This window comes from Pipistrellus kuhlii, unplaced genomic scaffold, assembly GCF_014108245.1.
Source record: "Pipistrellus kuhlii isolate mPipKuh1 unplaced genomic scaffold, mPipKuh1.p scaffold_m20_p_5, whole genome shotgun sequence".
NCBI classification, from domain to species: Eukaryota; Metazoa; Chordata; class Mammalia; order Chiroptera; family Vespertilionidae; genus Pipistrellus; species Pipistrellus kuhlii.
In genome coordinates, this window is record NW_023425551.1 from 64,459,362 (window position 1) to 64,478,952 (window position 19,591).

Sequence of the window (19,591 nt, forward strand, 5' to 3'; positions counted from 1 at the left end):
CTGAACAGACTGACAGATCTCAGAGGAGAGAGGCATGGTAGGGACAGGAAGAGATTAACCAAAGAACTTATATACATATATGCATAGCCCATGCACACAGACAGTAGTGTGGTGAAGTCCTGGAGTGGAGCAGGGCCTGAGTGGAGGAGGTAAGGAGGGGAGGAATGGGGGATATCTGTAATACTGTCCATTTTATTTTTAAGTTGTTAGAGCCCTAGCTGGTTTGTCTCAGTGGATAGAGATTCAGCCTGTGGACTGAAGGGTCCTGGGTTTGATTCCAGTCAAGGGCACATGCCTAGGTTATGCACTCAATCTCCAGTAGGGGGCGTGCAGGAGTAGCAAATCAATGATTCTCTCTCATCATTGATGTTTCCATCTCTCTCTTCCTCTCCCTTCTTCTCTGAAATCAATAAAAATATATTCAAAAAAAATTTTTTAAAAGTTATTAGATTTTTTTTCTAAGCAAATTCCTTTTCCCTACTTATTTTATTGAGTTCATAAATACAAATCTATAATGCATTATTATTTTCTGTATGTTCCTAAATGTTTATAATTGGCAAAACATAATCTCAACCCCCAGTATATATTTGTGTTGGACAAAATTAATTGAAAAAATAGTCTTTATATTGACTCCTTTGGCTCATTTAAATAAATAAAGGAGTTTCAAATCTATTATGTATTGAAGAATTTGGAACAGGAACAGCAGTATAATTTTCAAACCCAAGTGCTCTCCTTTTCCCCATATACAGCCTCTTCAGCCAATGAAGGAAGTGATAAAGGGCTTAATATCTACACTGAAGAAATAGTTTTTCTCTGGGAGATTTTTTTTCCATCTGAATTACATTAACAAAAACATAATATAAATGCTGGAAATCTCTCTAACACAAAATTTACTTGAGAAAATGACAAGATTTCTCTTTTCACCTTGACTTACTAATATTGTATAATATTTCCATCACTTCTATAAAGTATTCATTAAGGGATTATTTGCACATGGTGAAAAGAAATTGATAATAAACAGCCTTACTCTAATCTATGAAAGATAGAAATTACATAAGAGGAGATATGTATATGTATATAAATAAATTATAAAAATAAAGTGTAAGATGTTAAAAAAAATAGAGGAAAACATGTGACTTTTGAATGTCTTTTGTGTCCTGGACCCTGAACCAAGCACTTTGGAGAGGTGGTGAAACGTGGGATTCTTTGTGGAGGAAATTTGACAAAAAATGTACCAACCAAAGGACTTGTATGCATGCATATATGCCTAATCAATGGACGCAGACAACAGGGGGATAAGGGCATGAGTGGGGAAGATGGGTGGATAATGGGGGAATAAGGACACATATATAACAGCTTAATCAATAAAGAAAAAAAAATTTATAATACCAATCTGATGCCAAGATGAGTTTATTTCAAAAGTGTGTGCTTCAGAATCCATCAGGGGACTTCTCAAGGATTATAACAGAAAAGCCCCATTTACTTGCCATTAAAATATTTATTTTGATAGGGAAGCTTAGATGTGTCATTCTTTGAAGGTTGAATGCAAGTATTTTAGGATAATGAGGTAGTATATCTAGAGTCTTTGCAGCGGTATCAGATAAAACTGGGTGCCCATCCATGCAGACATCTGATATTAAAGAATGATAATAATATATCTCCTGGCTGCTTAAAATGTTGTTAGGTTTCATTTTTAGTGCACATGGATGATAGATAATTGATAGGTAGATGGTAATTTCTACTTGTAAAATATGAGAAAATAGTATAATCAAACATTTTAAACATATTTGATTAAAAAATGAAAATATATCTCCTGGCTGCTTAAAATGTTGTTAGTATAATCAAACATTTTAAACATATTTCATTGAATGGAAGAGATATCAGTATTCATTTATTATAACTGAAATCACTTGTTGGCAATTAAATTATTATTATAACTTAATGTTTTCTTATCATTGAGCTAAAGACTCATCCCAAAATATTGGGAATATTAAAACGTATAAAAATTGTGTCTTAGGATCAATAAAATATAATATGTTACTAAAAAAGAATTTTGGAGATATAAATGAATTTGAAAAATCTAAATTGCATTATAAAATATTTTTATCTGTAATATTATTTTTGACCCAAGAGAAGTTATTAATATACCTTAAAATAACTGATAAAACAAAATCCTTAAATAAAATTTGCTGAAGAACTTTGGCATTCTATACAAGTTGAAGCAAAAATATGTGAATTTCTTAGCATTTTGTGTAGATCTTTACCTTTTATCTTACTGAATGTGTACTATAGGGAAGCAGTTGTCTTTTTTTGACAAATGTTTATAAGATCTGGAGCTACTTTTTAAGTTAGAATGACTGAGAGAAAAGGAGTTAAGATGGTGGACAGTCATCATTTGACAAGGCCAAAAGAACAGAGTTTACCAAGAACCAAGCCCTCGAGAAAGTTATCATTAAATCTTTTAGTTCATTTGCCAGTGATCGAAGCAAGGTGACAAATGGGCTAGATCTTGCTCTGAGCTATCATATGCTGAGCTAACCCTCCATACTAAATATGTATCTTGACATTTAAATTAATTTGCTATATATGAAGTTTTATCTATTTGAATACAATTAAACATAATAGCCCCTGATAAGTGCCCCAGGCAAACAAATTAATATAAAGTTTTACTCAAAAGAGAAGCAAAAGTAGAATTCAAAAATTATATAATTTAGTGCTGGTTGTTGCAAACTATTTGTTTTGTCCCATCAAATTTACTTAGTATTTTCATATTTCCCTCCATCTTCTTACTTTTGCCCAAAGAGGCCAATTTGATTTCTGATTCTTTACCACACAAAAGGTAAATTCATCTCGAATATACAAGGAAATGTGTTAATGACCACAGTAAGGATAATGAATAGTCATGGTGTTGGATTAGAGTTAAGGTTCCCAGGAGCAGTTATCTGTAAAAGTATTACAGAAGAACCTGAAGTTTTAACAAGTGAACCAGATCACTCATACCTCCACTCAAAATCCTCCAGTGCTTCTCCATTTGACTTGGAGGAAAAACCCAAGTTGATGGTGGCCCTCAAGGCCCTCTGTGATCTAGTCCCATTCCACCCCTGCAATTTAAAGCTCTAACCACTTCTCCATTGCTCTCCCCCTGCACTCTCTGCCCTCATTACCTTTGTAACAGGCCACACACATTTCTTTCTCAGCACTGGCTGGTCTGTTTAGTATCTCTTTTTTCAGATATTTACTGATGGAGGCTCATTACTTCCCTCACTTTTTCCCTGGTAAATGCTCTCTCCTGGGACCATCTTACATTGCTACTCTTTCCAGCCATACACAAGCCCTTTTAATTTTGTAGTGCAGCTGTTGTTGTTAATATCCAGAGCACTCATTATCTTACAACATAGTACAATATAATATACATTTTTCTTATGCATTGTCTGTATCCCCAACTAGAATATAAGCTCCACAGGGCAGGCATTTTTGTCTCTTGCACACTGATGCCAAGGTGCTTGACACGACTTGTTTGAATAGACAAATAAATGACTAACATTATCCCCTTTAGACTCAAAGGTATAAAGTTGGGAAGAGAATGGGTGTTTCTGACATTGTGGCATGGGTATCCAAAATTGTGCTGGGGATATCCAAACTGGAGTCAAGCTACTTCTCCTTTCTGATCTCCAGACACAGACAAAAAGAAAATTAAAAACTGACATACATGATGTCAGGTTCATTATCCATTAGTCTAATTTGAATATATAATTTCAATAATGCTTTTTCATGGTGATCAAAACCTGACTTAAACTGATTATTTTTTATTCCAAACATGTTCCACATTTGAATTTCAAAGAAGATACTACACATGTACCACAGATTCAAAAATATGAATTGTCTGGCTTTGTTTACATCATGTTGGGTAATGGTGGGAACTCTAGCTAATGTAATGAGATCAAGTGTTAGGACTGGACTGTAACAAATAAGGTGCCGAAATAAGAAAGTAAGGTATGCGTGTTTTTACTCACCTGCATAATTCATCATTTCGGCAGCTGCGAATTACATTGAGGCAAGTAGGGGGTGGAACTATGTTCACTGCACATGGCTTGCTGTGAAGAGCTTCTTTGGACTGCTGACAAGGTATATCAGATGGAGCACAGTCACAGAAAGCCAACATCTGGGCAATATTAAAAGGCATATTTTGATAGAAGAAACGTATGGCTGCTTGGCAGTGTTTCACATCACACAGATTTCCATTTGCTGAGCAAGCTTTAAGGTACAGGGCCAACTGTGCATTACAGACCGCATCCCCTACACACATCTCTGCCACTTCCAAACAGGACCGGATCCCTTTCATTTCTGAAAGCAATGACATGCCCAGGTCGTGAAAATGTAAACATTAAGCTGTCTTTACAGAATCTGCAAAACACTGTGAGACATCTAGAAGCAGAATACAACTTTGTACCAATGTTCTATTTTGGGCAAACATTTCATTTCTTTATAGAGGTAATATGGATTCATTGAGACCTGAATAGTGGACTATTGGAATCATCTTTCATCTCTACTGGATACGTATTGTAATCCATAAGAGATGAGCAGTGTGTAGGGCCAAGACTGAGCTGAAGGAAAAATCCTTGAGTCCAAGTTTCTCAAATGTAAACAATAAATCAGAAATTTCATTTGAGCTGTATAGCTTATGATGAGTTCATCGGCTCAAATGAACATGATTCTTATTTTGTCACACTTTTTATTCTGGAGGGAAATCATGACTGAAGGCTCCACATAGTTATTCCAACATATAAAGATGCTCACATGCTAGAAAACACAGGACTATGTGCACCCTCACCCCCAACACAAACGAACATATACACATAAATGGTTGACCTAAAACCATTTCATGTATGGGATAAAAATATCCATAAAATTTAACAAAGATCTAGTCTTTGGTTTTAATTGTAAAGTATTCCTCAGCACAACCGGAAATAGATGATAAGTAGGCAAATCAGTCGCTTTGATATATTAGTGTAAAAAATGCAATGATTTTGAGAATTTTGTAATATTTAAGCTATCAAAGAGCAGCGCAATTTATTTTGTATTGAAATATCTTTAAGGAGCTTTGTAACTATATTTTAAATTATATTGTCCAGGTTTTAGAATGCTAATTAAAGTTACAAATTACAAACATTACCATGCTGGGAAAGAGTGGTTAGATTCTACTTGAATTTATTACCCTCTTTCATATTATCTAGAAGGAAAACAAAGACTTTCATTAGTGAACAATTTTCTAAATTTAATAGGAAAATGTGGGCTACATTTATGAGTAGTTAAACAAAAATACATGCAAGCTCCTGTAACACTTGCTTAACCCTTAATACTCAAAATTAGCAAAGAACAAATGAAGAAAAATAAACCCCAGAAATATCATTCAAGTGAGTTAAACAGCCCTGCTGTGAGGATTCAGTTACTTGAAGGTTTAAACAAATGCTAACGACTAGGCCATGTGCACTGAAGTAAACAAAGAATCTGTCTGGGGAGAAAAAACAGAGGGAATATTGTCTGAACAAAAAACACTTCCCAGTAGGGTCTTAATTAGATTGAAATGCAATTTGAAAACTATTTCCACCTCTCATTATTTTAGTTTCATAGTGTTCTTAGGAATTAAAATTATAAAATCGGAAGATCTTATGGATGGAAGTAAACTGAGTAGGCTTTCACTCTAAAATCTTCAAGAAGTGTTGGTTGGGTTCCTACTATGTATCAGGTGCCACATCAAAGATACACATCTGCAGTCCCTGTCTCAGAGCCTTCGTAGCCTGGCAGGAAATACAGATATATAAACAGAAAAGACATACACACAATGACAAAAAACAAAGTGACAGGAAATAGTATGATTTGGTTTTTATATAAAACTAGAGGCCCACTGCATGAAATTCGTGCATGGGGGGAGGGGTCCATCAGCCCAGCCTGCACCCTTTCACAAACCAGGACCCCTCGGGGGGATGTCTGACTGCCTTGTGGGATCAGGCCTAAAACTGCAGTCGGCTATCCCTCTCACAAATCTGGGACCACTGGCTCCTAACTGCTCACCTACCTGCCTGCCTATAGCCCTTAACCACTCTGTCTGCCTGCCTCATTGCCCTTAACCACCCTGCTTGCCTACCTGATTACTCCTAACCACTCACCTGCCTGCCTGATTGCCCCTAACCACTTATGCCTCAGCCCCCAGCACCGCCCCTTCAGTTGGAAGGACATCCAGAATGATGTCCAGAAGATCATTAGGCAGTCTGGTCTAATTTAGCATATTATGCTTTTACCATTATTGATTATTATAGATAAAAATTCAATTTCCCTATTGGTTGCTGATATATTGACTTCTGTTATCACATAAATGTCATTTCATAATGCTGTTTGTCCCTACTTGAGTTGTCTGTCCAAACTTTCTGCCTGCCCATCTATTACACATACATGATGGTATAGTCACGAGAAAATTATTTTTACCCCCATGTGTCACAGTCTTTCCAGATTCTTTGTTTTATTCTGTCTGTTCTCACTATACAGTTTTTCATTTTTCTACTGATTAAATTGCAGCTCGAGGACCACTGAGCTGAGACTTAATCTATTCAGGAATCCACTTCTCCTATGTCTCCAAAGAAGCCTAGAATGTTTCTTCTTCTCTGCTAGCATCCCATATTGAATAAATTCCAATAAGCAAATCTCAGAGAGTCATAGAGCTTTTCTAAAGATTCAGAAGCCTAGGAAAATCCTTCTATTATAGATTAATACCTCTGCTTTGGAATTGATTGCCACTGACTAAAACATACTCAGGAAACTAACATTGAAACCTAAATAAATATTGAATTTACTGACTGAATGTATGTGGTCCTCCAAATGTCGTGTATTGAAGTCCTAACACCTAGTGTGGCTGTCTTTGGAGATTATATCTCTAGGAAGTAATTAAGGTTAAATGATACAAGCATGGTAAGCTAATCTGAAGATTCGTGTTGTTTTAAGAAGGAACATTAGAGATCTTATTCCCTTTTCCCCATCCATGCACACACAACATACAATTTCATAATAGGACATAACGAGAAACCAGGAAGTTTATAAGTTGGCAAGAGAGCTCTCAACAGAAACCAACCCTGATGGATCTTGATCAGGAACTTTCAGCCTTCAAAACTTTGAGAAAATAATTTTTTGTTATTTAAGCCACCAGCAGATTGTATTTTGTTATGGCAACCCTAGCAGAGTAACATATTCACTGTATGTATAATTATTACAAACACAGCAGAACAGTTATTTTAGCAAGGGAAAATAAGTCTATCTTGGATGTATACAATATTATGCTATGAGGAATGTATTATGTAAATTATCTGTACATTAAATTCTAATTTCATATGTTACATACACATTTTTTCCCAGAGGATATTTTAAACTCTAACCTAATTACAGCAGAGGAGCTGAAGGGCAATATGTCATGGAGATAAAGAGAATCATGCAACAGCCAGATTTAAATCAGTTATGGGATCATATACATAAAAAATACAATTTCTTCTTATTGATCCACTAACAGCAAAATATATCTAGAATCAGATATTTTCTCACTCTGTTCTCACTCTGGTTTAAGACACCATGCATTTTTTTCAGTTGACCTCATCTAGTCCTATGGTCTTATTATTTGTAAGTAAATGACAATCCAATTTTTAAGTACTGAATAGATCTCATTTTTTATGTCATGCATAGAATTTAGATATCAATTTTATATGTAAAACTGCCTATTTTGTATCTTCACTTGAATATCTAATAAACATTTCACACTTAACACATCCAAAACTCACTTCTCACCTTTCCTCTGCCCCTCACTGAAGACTCATTTTTCTGTAGTTAAAAAAATAAATAATGGTGATCACTTCTAATTACTCAGCACAAAATCGTTGGGGTCAAATCCCCATTTTTCCCCTTGCATTCCCATATGACCCATAACTATCAAAATATATCCAGAATCTGACAAGTTCCTATATGCATCCATTCTTTTTTTTTCCTGCATTATTATAAAAGCTCCTACCTGGTCTTCCCACTTGGGCCTTTCCATCTCCTCATTGAGCTGTCAACATTTTAAAAAAGAGGATTATCCTGCTAAGGATATAAATCAGATCCTATCAATTTTCTGATCAAAATCCTTCAGTGGTTCCTATATCACCTAAAGTAGAGCCAACCATTTTGAAATGACCTACAATGCCCTTCATGATCTTGTCCCCTGTTTTTATATCAGATATCATTTCCTACACCTTTTGCACTTGCTCTCTCAGCTCTAGCTCATGTCCTCGTTGCTTTTCTTCAAACCTCCAGGCATATTGAAACTAAGGTTCAACTTCCTGACATCCATCACAAAAGCCAAACTTGTGAGACAGGTGTTGGTTAAAAAGCAAAGAGGTTTATTCAAGTACTGTCATCTCAAGAAGATGACGAACTCTTATCCAAAGCCCATCTCAACATCTCAGTGTAGGCAAAGGTTTTTATAAGGAGGGAGAGGCAAAGCAGAACAAAGAAATAGATGAAAAGTTCTCCATGTAAAGGCCATCACAGTCCATTCTGATAAGGACCTCAAAACCTTTCAAGTGATGATCTGGCATGCATCATCCTGGTCTTTGTCATGTTGGTTCTATGGTTAAAGGTAAGTAAATCTTCTGGAACTACAATGACTAAAGGTCACAGTCTATATCTTCTGAAGTTAGTTCCTAGAATTTTTATACAAACATGCTGTTTCTCTACAAGCTACATATTTGACAGAGTCAGCATTTACAGAAACAATGTCAAAAGAATGGTGGGATGGGTTACAATTTCCCACTGTTACAATATTCCCAACTCAGGACTAGCTGTTTCTTCTGCCTTAAATGCTCTTTCCCAAGATATCCACATGACTCATTCCCTTGCCACTTGCAATCTTTACTCAGACATTTGTTTTTTTCACAACAACTTTCTGGCATTCTATAAAATAAAAAAAATAACTACTTAACCAGTTAATTTCTTCTACCTCTATTTGTTTTCTCTTTAACACTTATAGTGTTTGAAATATATATCTCAAACCTGGTTGGCATGCCTCAGTGGTTGAGCATCAATCCATCAACAAGGAGGTAACAATTTGATTCCTGGGATCAGAGCACATGCCCAGGTTATGGGCTCAATCCCCAGCGTGGGGCATGTAGGAGGCAGCTGATCATTGATTCTTTCTCATCATTGATGTTTCTCTCTCTCTGCCCCTCTCCCTTCCTCTCTGAAATCAATAAAAATTAAATTATACTATGTACTAGTGTATGTACTATATACATATATACATATATACATATATACATATATACATATATATACATATATATATGTATATATATGTATATATATCGATGATCCAGGTACAAGTTTCCCCTGCTGTTATGACTGCTGGGTCACACCAGTCCTTGGCATTGACCTCACCTAAAGAAAGCTGCCACACACAAGGTTAAAAACTTACTCAGATTACACCTCATATCTCAGAACTAATCCATTTGATGGGTTCAAGGATCGGGAATGAGGAAGCTCCCTTGCCCCAATGGCTATAATATCTCTGAAAAGCTATTCCAGGCCTATGCTTCTTGTGGAATCAACTAAATTTGCTATGGCCATTGTGTTGCATTTCAACTTCTTCCTCTACCTAATCCTGGTTTCCTCTCTTCATTGTTGCTTTTGTTACTGAGCTCAAAGCCCAGTATCTGTGTGCAAACTTTTGTTTTAGAGTCTGATTCTATGGATTTTTGTTTTGTTTACTGCTGTATCCCACTTAGAATATGGCTTAGGGCATGGTAGGCACTCAAAACAAATATCTATTAAATAAAGAAATCATCATCACTTTCCAAGATGGTCTATTGCTTTAAGTTTTAAAATTCCCTAAAAAACCAATAATCTCCTTCTATGAAAGATATAGAGTTTTTGTTTTGTTTTTTAATCCTGTTGTATAGGAACTAGCACATTGTACATGTCTCACAAGTATTTGTTCAATAAATGAATGAATTAACGTTCATTTGGGCATAGTCATAGTATAAACTTTTTAAATCTACCTTCCTAGGAGAAACACAGGCAGAAACGACAGAGCTGGAATCAGACATTAAATATGCTTTGGTTAACTCATATTTATGATTATACTTAAGGTTCCTAAATTCTTTTAAATACCAACCGGAAACAACGCCCTGGCTGAATCCATTTTCATAATCTTCATTGAAGGCTGGAACGTGATTCATTTGAGCATCCTGCATACAATTGTCTTCAAACAAACTCTTCCAAATTGCAATGCACTCCACTTCTGAAAGGTCATTACACTGACAAGTCCATAAGATTGTTTCTTTCAGGCTTTCTGTTAATGCTGCGCACAGGTGGCTTCCATCAAGGGTCTTACATTGTTCTGATCCCCTCCCACAGATTTTCTTAAAATTCTCATACAAAAAAGTGCAATGTTCAGATTCCTGGCAGATTTTTGCTGCTATGACACAGTCACTCATTTTTTCAACCATTAGCGGTGTATCTTTCTGATGGAACCATTTTGTGATATTTAATTGTGATGCCAAATCTGAGGATAGTGCTGATTCTTCTATGAATAAAGTAAAAGTGAAAAAAATAATTAGCCTTTGACATTTTAATGTTTTCTAAAAGGAATATAGACATATCCTTAATAAATATTTCATTATCTACAGTCTTTCAAAAGTCATTAAAGTTATTTCCAGAGTGCTATGACAAATAATCTTGAACTGTTAAAAATTGAGATATCAAACACTAGTTTGTGTTACCAAATAATGGGCATTTTAAAAATATTTGTCTTCATCAGATACTTTTGTCTTTTCATTATATTTTGACAATGATTGGTACCTATACTAAAGCGTTTGTTAAACTTTTACATTATTTCCCCCTTAAGCCTTTTTAGAGAGATTTTCAAAAATAATTCCCCTACTTTCTCTTAAAAATTTAATTCCATAGATATACTATATATCTGTTTAGGGGATATATATATATATATATATATATATATATATATATATATATGCTTTAAGCATAATAAATTTTTAATGAGCAAAATTTTGAAGAAATACTTACAAATCATAGAGAGGCATACAAGCACTTGAAAATATACTCAATGTTGCCAAAACCTGTTTGACTCAGTGGATAGAGCATCAGTCTGTGGACTGAAAGGTCCCAGGTTCTATTCTGGTCAAGGGCATTTACATTGGTTGCGGGCACATCCCCAGTAGGGGGTGTGCAGGAGGCAGCTGGTCGATGTTTCTCTCTCATCGATGTTTCTAGCTCTCTATCCCTCTCCCTTCCTCTCTGTAAAAAATCAATAACATATATTAAAAAAAAAGAAAGAAAATATACTCAATGTTATTATTTTTAAATGCAAATCACAACCATAGTGTGGGGCCTCTAAATATGTATTGAGATGGGAATAAGTGAAATGCTCTGAGAATGTGGAGCAACTAGAACTTTTATATATTGATGGTTAAACCAAATTTGAAATGTTGTTTGGAAGCTTTTTATACAAGTTAAAAGTAAACTTTATCATATGACCCAACAATTTCTTACCCAAGAGAAATAAAAACATATATTTGTACAAATCTTAATTGTGAATATGTATAGCAGCTTTATTTATATTCCTAAAAACTCAAGTGACTCTTAATGGTGAACCAACCTGTGCTCTAACATAGACTCCTCAAAAAAGGGAACAAACTTTTACATGAAACAATGATGAATCACAAATAAATTATGTTAAGTAGAAGAAATCAGGCTAAAAAGGTTGCATGTTATATAATTCCCTTCATCTGGAAAAGGCATAATTATAGATTAAAAAAAAAAAGTGTTGAATGAGGTCACCATGCATAATAGAGGGATTGGACAGTGGGACCATTCAAGATAGAGGAGAGGAAAGCCTGTTGTTTATAGGGTGGGAGAAGGTTGCTTGTGAAAGAAGAGGTGAGTACTTTAGTGTAATTATAGAAATACTATGTTATGCAGATATTGAGATGTACAGCTCACAGAATCTTCAGTTGCTTGAAGACAATCAAATTATTTAAAAGTTCATAAAATGTATTAGATGCAATTAATTTTAAAATTGTACTTTTCTTTTTTGTGACTTTAAATATTCCATATAACAATATATTACCTGATTCATTGATGCATTTTTTCCCAAGCAATTTGTTAACAGTGCAATAAAAGTCATCAGTACAGAGACAATCTTTAAATTGGAAACTGGTTTCCACTAAGGATTGGATGCCCAGATTACAGCTTGATGAATTCTTCATCCTGCAGGGGTCACCTGGATTTCACAGTCAAACATATAGCATTCCAGACATTAATTTAAATATAATTTTATCCAAAGTGCTTTTAACATTAATCTGAGTAATTTATTATTGTTGTTATTATTTTATATAGTCCTCACCCATGGATATGTTGTATTGATTTTAGAGAGGAAGGGGGAGAGAGAGAGAGAGAGAGAGAGAGAGAGAGAGAGAGAGAGAGAGAGAGAGAGAGAGAGAGAGAGAGAGAAAGTTGCTTCCCATATATTCCCTGATAGGATATCAAACCTATAACCCAGGGATGTGCTCTAACTAGGAATCAAATCTAAAATATTTTGGTGGATGGAACAATGCTCCAACAAACTGAGCCACCTGTCCAGGGCTGAATAATTCATTATTATATTAAGATTTTCTGAGTTTGCTATATAATGTTCATAAGTTACTTTTTAAAAATAAAAAATAAAAATATATATTACTGTTGTTTTCCCAAAATATTAATCCCTAAAGTAAATTAAAATTTTCCACGTTTTTAAATAGCATTGCTCCACTTACAATGCCTAGTTTTGCTCCAATAATAATCACAACTGCCCTTGTTATGAGGTGACCAGAATGCTCTTTTGTCAGTTTAGCTATTTCAGGAGCTAATTAGTATTAATCTGCAATTTTATTTCACATCATTCTAAGATTATAACAAGAGATGTGTAGGTGGCTCTATAGTTACCATAGAAAATGAAGTGGTTCTTACACTCAGAAAGCAGTCAATAAATATTATTTAATTACAAGTCTTTCATAATTGCCAATAATTCATTTTCTGCTTTAATTTAAAAAAAGCATTCATATATTCAACAACTTTCTTTTTTTCATCTTTCTGAATAAAACTACTTGATATCCTTTCATTTGTGGATTTGAGCTTCATGCATGGGATAATTATGCAAACGTTGCAATTTGCTGCTATTTGTGCACTGAAATAAACACCACATTGAAGGTGATATTTTAAATTGCCATATAAAATGTAACAAGGAGCTTCATCATCAAAACAAATAATAGATGGTTTTTTGGTCATTATCCTCTATTCTCACTTAAAAATATTGTGTCACTTTGAGCAAATTATGCCTTTGTAAACCTTTTCCTAAACACTAATAAGAATGTTTGGATTAGAGTGCTGTATCTTTCTTTGGAGTATGAACAGCCCATGACCTCCCTTGAAGTGCAGGGAAGAGAAGGAACTCTCTCTCCCTTCTGCTGCATGCCATGTAATTCCTGCAGCTCTGCTGTTGGGAACCGAACACTTGGACATTATCACAACTACAGGTCGCTGCCTCTGAACCCAACACACTCCACCTGACATCTTTTGGAAGGTAGAAGAAGCAGGTAGAAGGCAAGAGTTATGAGCTGTATAGAATTTACTCTTTCTGAAATGGATGGAGAAATACTGGTAAAGTGATTCAGGGAGGATATATACTGAGTGGCCAGATTATTATGATCTCTGAACACATAATAATTTGGCCACTCAGTGTAAAACCTATATAATAAAAAGCTAATATGCAAATTGTCCCCTCGATCAGGAGTTTGACCAGCAGGCAGGCCGGCCAACCATGTCCCTTCCCCCTGGCCAGGCTGGCTGGAGCCCACTCATGCACAAATTCATGCATTGGGCCTCTAACACACACACACACACACACACACACACACACACACACACACATTGAGTGTCCAGATTATTATGAATTCAGAGATTATAATAATCTGGCCACTGAGTGTATTTTTATTTTCCTTTTTGGATTTCTTTTATTGAATAGTCCAGAAATATGATCAGGTTTTATTGTATTACATATTCACTACACAGGATGATACAATTATCATTATGTTAGAATATGATGTTTTGTCATAGTACTATTAGGGCAATGTCCTACTATATAACCAGATTATCTAAAATTGAGTCTTCCTATAATGTCTCACTTAATATTTATTCAGCTACTTGATATATTTAGAACGTGCTTTTTTGTTTTGTTTTTGTTTTAAATAAGTAACAATGATCCTCTAATCTTTAAATTCTCTACTTTTTGGGCCTTTCCTTAAATATTTGGAATGTAGAACAAATTATAAATAATAATATACTTTAACATGCTCTTGATACAGTTGGAATGCAAAATAGTGTATATGTTGTGAGAATATAGAATGCATGTTATATACTTACAAATAAATAATAATGCCTTTGATCTTCACAAACATTATTACCCTATTTTGTCATTGAAATATTAACATGTAAGTTGAAGAAATTTGACTTGAAAATTTGTTGTTATGCTTCTGAGATGCATACATATAATTGTGACATTATACATAAAGAGCTAAGTAAAAAAAGATAGGCTGAAATATTGCATAATGCTGCCCCTAGTGCCAATACATTTAGGACCCTTTGAGTAATTTAAGAATATCATTTTATAATTATAATTCACTAATAAGCAATTGCAGGCAAATCATTTGAGTACCACATTTGAGTAAAGTATTTAGAGCAAAACTAACTTAGTTTACCAGATAGTGAAAGAAAATATCAAATCCTAGTCTTATCTCAGGAAAAGAAAATCATTTGAACAATTTGTTTTACCTGAAACACTGCAGGCATCTTCCATAATTCTCCAGGCATGTTTACATCCATTCACATCACTTAGGCATTGGTCTCTCAAATATGTGCAGTCAATGGTTTGGGAAGTGGATTTATTTTCTGAGCACAGCCCCATAGCTTGAATCGCAACAATCACAGGACCAAAAAGAAAAAAAAAAAGAAAAAAAAGTTTTATTACAGTATGATACTTATTTACCTCAGATCTAAGTCATTAATGATAAAGAGCATAATTATGGAAAATAAAATGTGATGAGACCATTCAAGATTGGAATGGATCTTTACCTCCTCTCTAGCTTTAGGTCTATATTTCTCCTATATAAGATTCTTCAATGAATAATCTGTATTTGCTCTCTTTTACTGTCTATTTCTCAACTTGTAATTTATTGTTATGACTAATACTCCATTGACACTGGTATTTAAAATGTCCTAATCATTTTTATAACATCAAATTTTAATAGTTTTAAGACTTCATCTTGTCTATTTTGATCATTTGGGCATTTTGTTGTCATTTTGTTCTTGAAACTCTTCCTCTTTTTCTAGTTCTCTTGAAACTTATTCATTTGATATTTCTGACCACTCAGAATCCTTCCCTGGATCCTCCTACTCTTCTGTTAATGTATAGTTTTAGTTTAGGTTCTTTCCTCACACTTTTTCCATTCTTATTTTACACATTCTCTGTGGATAATTCCATGTATTCTCATCATTTTAACTAATATCTCCAGACTGGATTCTCAAATGTATAATTAAATCCCATCATTTTTTAGAATTCCAGATATAAATGCTGTTAACCCTACCTAATGTTCCATACACACCTCCAGACAATAATATATTTAATATTGACTTCATAGTTATATTCCCTGATGGACTACCCAACTTCATCAGTAATTCCATCATTCACATAGGCACCCAACTAAAAACCTTGAATTTGTCCTAGATTCCTTTTCTATCCTGAACTTCACTCTCTCATATACACTCATGCATAATTCATTGGCTGTCATCTAGTATATTTGATCAGTTCACTAATCAGTCTGACTCCAATTTCATCTATTCAGATACATTCTTTACATGCCCTAAATTGTCTAATACAATATCTAGTACTGTCATTTCTCTACTTTATCCTTTGAATGGTTCCTCATAGCATGACTTATATTCTTTATGGTTTCCCAAATGCTCCAGGCTATCCTGTACCTCTGAGCATTTGCTATATAGGTACTCTTTTTCTTCTGGAATAACTTTTTTTTTTTTTGTCCTTTAAGGATTAACATAATAATTACCTATTTTATAGAAACTGTCCCTTAATTCAATACCCCCTTTTCCTACATCCAAATAGAACTTAATACCCTTCATTTGTTTCACTACAATTTTGGGAATTCCTCATTTATTACTCGGTAATAAAAGTGTGCTTGTCTTCACAATTGGATTTTAGGGTTTTATTGGAATTAGAGGTAATTCATAATTGTATCCTCCTCATCAAACACAATCATGTGTTATAGATATATAATGAATGAGTGTTAACTTACACCGACTCAAATAGCTGTTTATGGATGAGTGACATATAAAAAACATATAATATTCTATTACAATTATACCTTCCAGCTATTTATAAGTTATTTTTAATAGAAGAGTAGAGGTTCCAGAAAGTTTTCTAAAAATATCAAGAAAGGAGCAATGTTAATTTAGCATATTGTACAAATTACTCAAATTGATTCTGTAAGCATGAAAACTGAAGCATGATTAATCAATCCATAGAAAAATATGAAAATTACAAATGAATTACAGAGATAGATATTAATAAAATCAAGAGACATTTAGCTATATTTTAACTAGAGCCAAATTATATAAATTTTTAAAAAGGTGATATAATTAATCATCTGTGACAATATAAAATTATAGGCTTAAAATATTTTATTTATCTTTTCTAATTTCTTCTCATAAGGAGAATCCAAGACAACTGATTAGATCATATATACTACTGTCTGGGTCACTACAATATATTTGAAGGTTAGACCCATGGGTGAGGTTTGGTCACATTTTTTTTTTTAATTGAGGACTGGAGCAAAAATTAACATAACAGTTTTGTTTGTTGTTTATGTGTTCATGTATAACCTCATCTAGCCAAGCTCCAGTCCTAGGTTAGCAAACTTGGAGAAAGATAAAGTGAGCACTTTGGATTCTGGTCCAAGATTACTTGTTTAAATCAAGTTTGCTGAACACCCTGAAGTAAGGATTTTATGTCAGGAATTCTTATTTGCCATTGATCATTATATCTTATAATTATCTCCCTCAACCAACTTATAGGTGATGGTCTCCTGGATATATCATTGAAACTTGACCAGTATCTCAAGCAATAATCATTAATGAACTCTACTTAATGTCTTTCCATAATCCCTTTCATTTTCTTTCACATTTAAATATTTAGGTTGAACAATTCACTGATGGCTTATTTTACATGCTTTTTCATACTTCCACTCAGATGAAACACTGAATCAACTAGAAAAACCCATCTCAATAATTTGGCCCACACAACTCCAAAGTTCTTCAACTTTCCAAAATCTTATTAATTCCTAACTGGGATTTGTGACTGTATTTAGCCCAGAAGTTTTCAAGGGTTTTCTTGAAGTGTTCAGTGAAAATAAGTTCTATTTTAAAATGAATATGATGAAGACTGTTACACATTATATTTACCTTCTTAAAGATGTAAAAGGCTCACTAGGATATTAAATACTCTTTTAATAATTCACTATGTCCCACATTTTTTTTGGACTTTCCCACAAGACCTATTTAGATAACATTAAACAAGCATTTTGAAGAATGAACTGTGGTAAATACTGGTAAAGACTATGAAATATTACTATTTTAACCCTGTGAGTAATGGAAATTATTTCTCTCCTTCATGCAACCTCGTGTCAAGGTTATCTAGAAGTAAAAGTTGAAAACAGGAAGCCACCATTGCCTTTTCAACACAAACATAATGAGGTTGTAATATGTTTTATTTTTTGTGATATGGCTACCTGATCTACTAAAGTTAAACTCTCCTAGATTCTCTTTATAATAAAGAATAGAAATAAGAAATTACTATTGTTAGAAATAAATATAAGAAGCAAATTTTTAGAACACGGAAAACTATTACTTAAACCTAAGAAAAACTAAAAACATGTTAAACATGTTTTCCCTTCTTGCCTTAATTTTTTTGACTTGATTTATTTTAACTATCCTTTTGTGCTTAACATAATTTGAAATAGACTTTTCTGTTTTCTTTCCCATAATTATGTCTTTATTTATCAAAAGTTATTATTATAACATAAGCTGAAAATATATTGGCTTTGGTATAATGAGTGGATTATTGATATTCAGCTATCATCACAAATATCTCTTTTATTCTTTTTACATATTCTACTAAATGCTGAAGAAAATATAACTTCTCCAAAAACACATATGTCAAATAGAGCTCATGAATTCTACTTTAAGTAGAACTATTTTCTTACCAACATCTTACAATAGAACTACACTACCTAATATAAGAGAGAGATATCCATACTTTATCTCTAGGTCACAGAAACTGACTGAAAGGTTAAGAATTTGCTTTTGTGTTATTTTATTCTATAAGTGACTCCTACCTTTTAAATATAAACACCTTAAAAGTAGGAGGATTGTATGGTTTAAATTAATTTCATTTTTATTTAATTTTAAAGAAAATAGATAATAATTTGAATTTTGTCATCTTATAACCTGTAAATAGATACTGGAAGGTTTTATTTCTAAAAGGTTCTAATACATATGTGAGTTTCATAAGTCCTAATAAATAACTCAAAGTAACTAAATTATCCTATACACTAAAACAGAAGCAACCCAAGTAATTAATGCAATTCTTACATTATGTATCTTCTGTAATAATAAATGAGCAAATGTAAGTGTAAATTTTGCAAAAGTCATAAACCATGCTAAAATAAAAAATACAATTTATACTTCATATTACAAGCCCCTCTTAGCTTAATCAAGAGTTAAGTTACATAGGAAAGCATTCAGTGCCCAAAGAATTTGTGTTCTGAATTCAGATAAACCAGAGCATAATTCACTTACCTAGGAAAATGAAGACTATCATGCTCGACGACTTCGTACACCTGGAAGGAAGGCAGATGTACTTTCTCCAACCACCTTCCTCACAGCAACTGTCCAGAATAAGCCTTCAGCCCCGGCTATTGCTTCCTAAAAGCATTACAGATTCAGACAAATCACCTACCTAGGTCACCATTTCCTCACTGATCTTTTCTGAGCTGTGAACTTTCCTTATTATGTCCAAATTCAATTATATTGTTTTGAGTGTACTGACCTCAGATATTATTCTTCCAAGAAAGCTCACAAGCCAGATACTAAGAAATGATACATACCTTGCACATTCATGGAAACATGGGAAATTCCTTTTTTCCTACAACTAGAATATGGAATTGTGTAAAAGACTGCCAACTATCGATATAACCCAAAATTTTCCTAAACGATTGAGCATGCTCAGTTTCCACTTGCTTAATTCACCTCATTAAGTCAATTTTATGTTACTTGAGAAGATTATAAAGGAGAAAAGACATCAAAGCAGCTCAGAAAAATGTCTGGGAAATTCAAGATCCAGTGGTATCAAACTGGTGTACTTTGTCTTCCCAAATAGAAAATGCTCTCT

At 33.8% G+C, this 19,591-nt stretch overlaps 1 protein-coding gene across 1 annotated transcript in view; it reads right to left on the reverse strand.

Moving 5' to 3' along the window:
• Positions 1 to 19,279, reverse strand: part of GFRAL (GDNF family receptor alpha like) — a 57,541-nt gene extending 38,262 nt beyond the window's left edge. Inside the window, exons 1-5 of the mRNA XM_036415072.2 lie at positions 19,000 to 19,279; positions 14,902 to 15,036; positions 12,164 to 12,316; positions 10,190 to 10,600; positions 4,014 to 4,344 (exon numbers count right to left, since the gene is read on the reverse strand). Of these exons, the coding sequence (XP_036270965.1) occupies positions 4,014 to 4,344; positions 10,190 to 10,600; positions 12,164 to 12,316; positions 14,902 to 15,036; positions 19,000 to 19,021 (1,052 nt within the window). The 5' untranslated portion in view covers positions 19,022 to 19,279. The remainder of the gene's footprint in view (positions 1 to 4,013; positions 4,345 to 10,189; positions 10,601 to 12,163; positions 12,317 to 14,901; positions 15,037 to 18,999) is intronic.
• Positions 19,280 to 19,591: the final 312 nt, after the last annotated feature.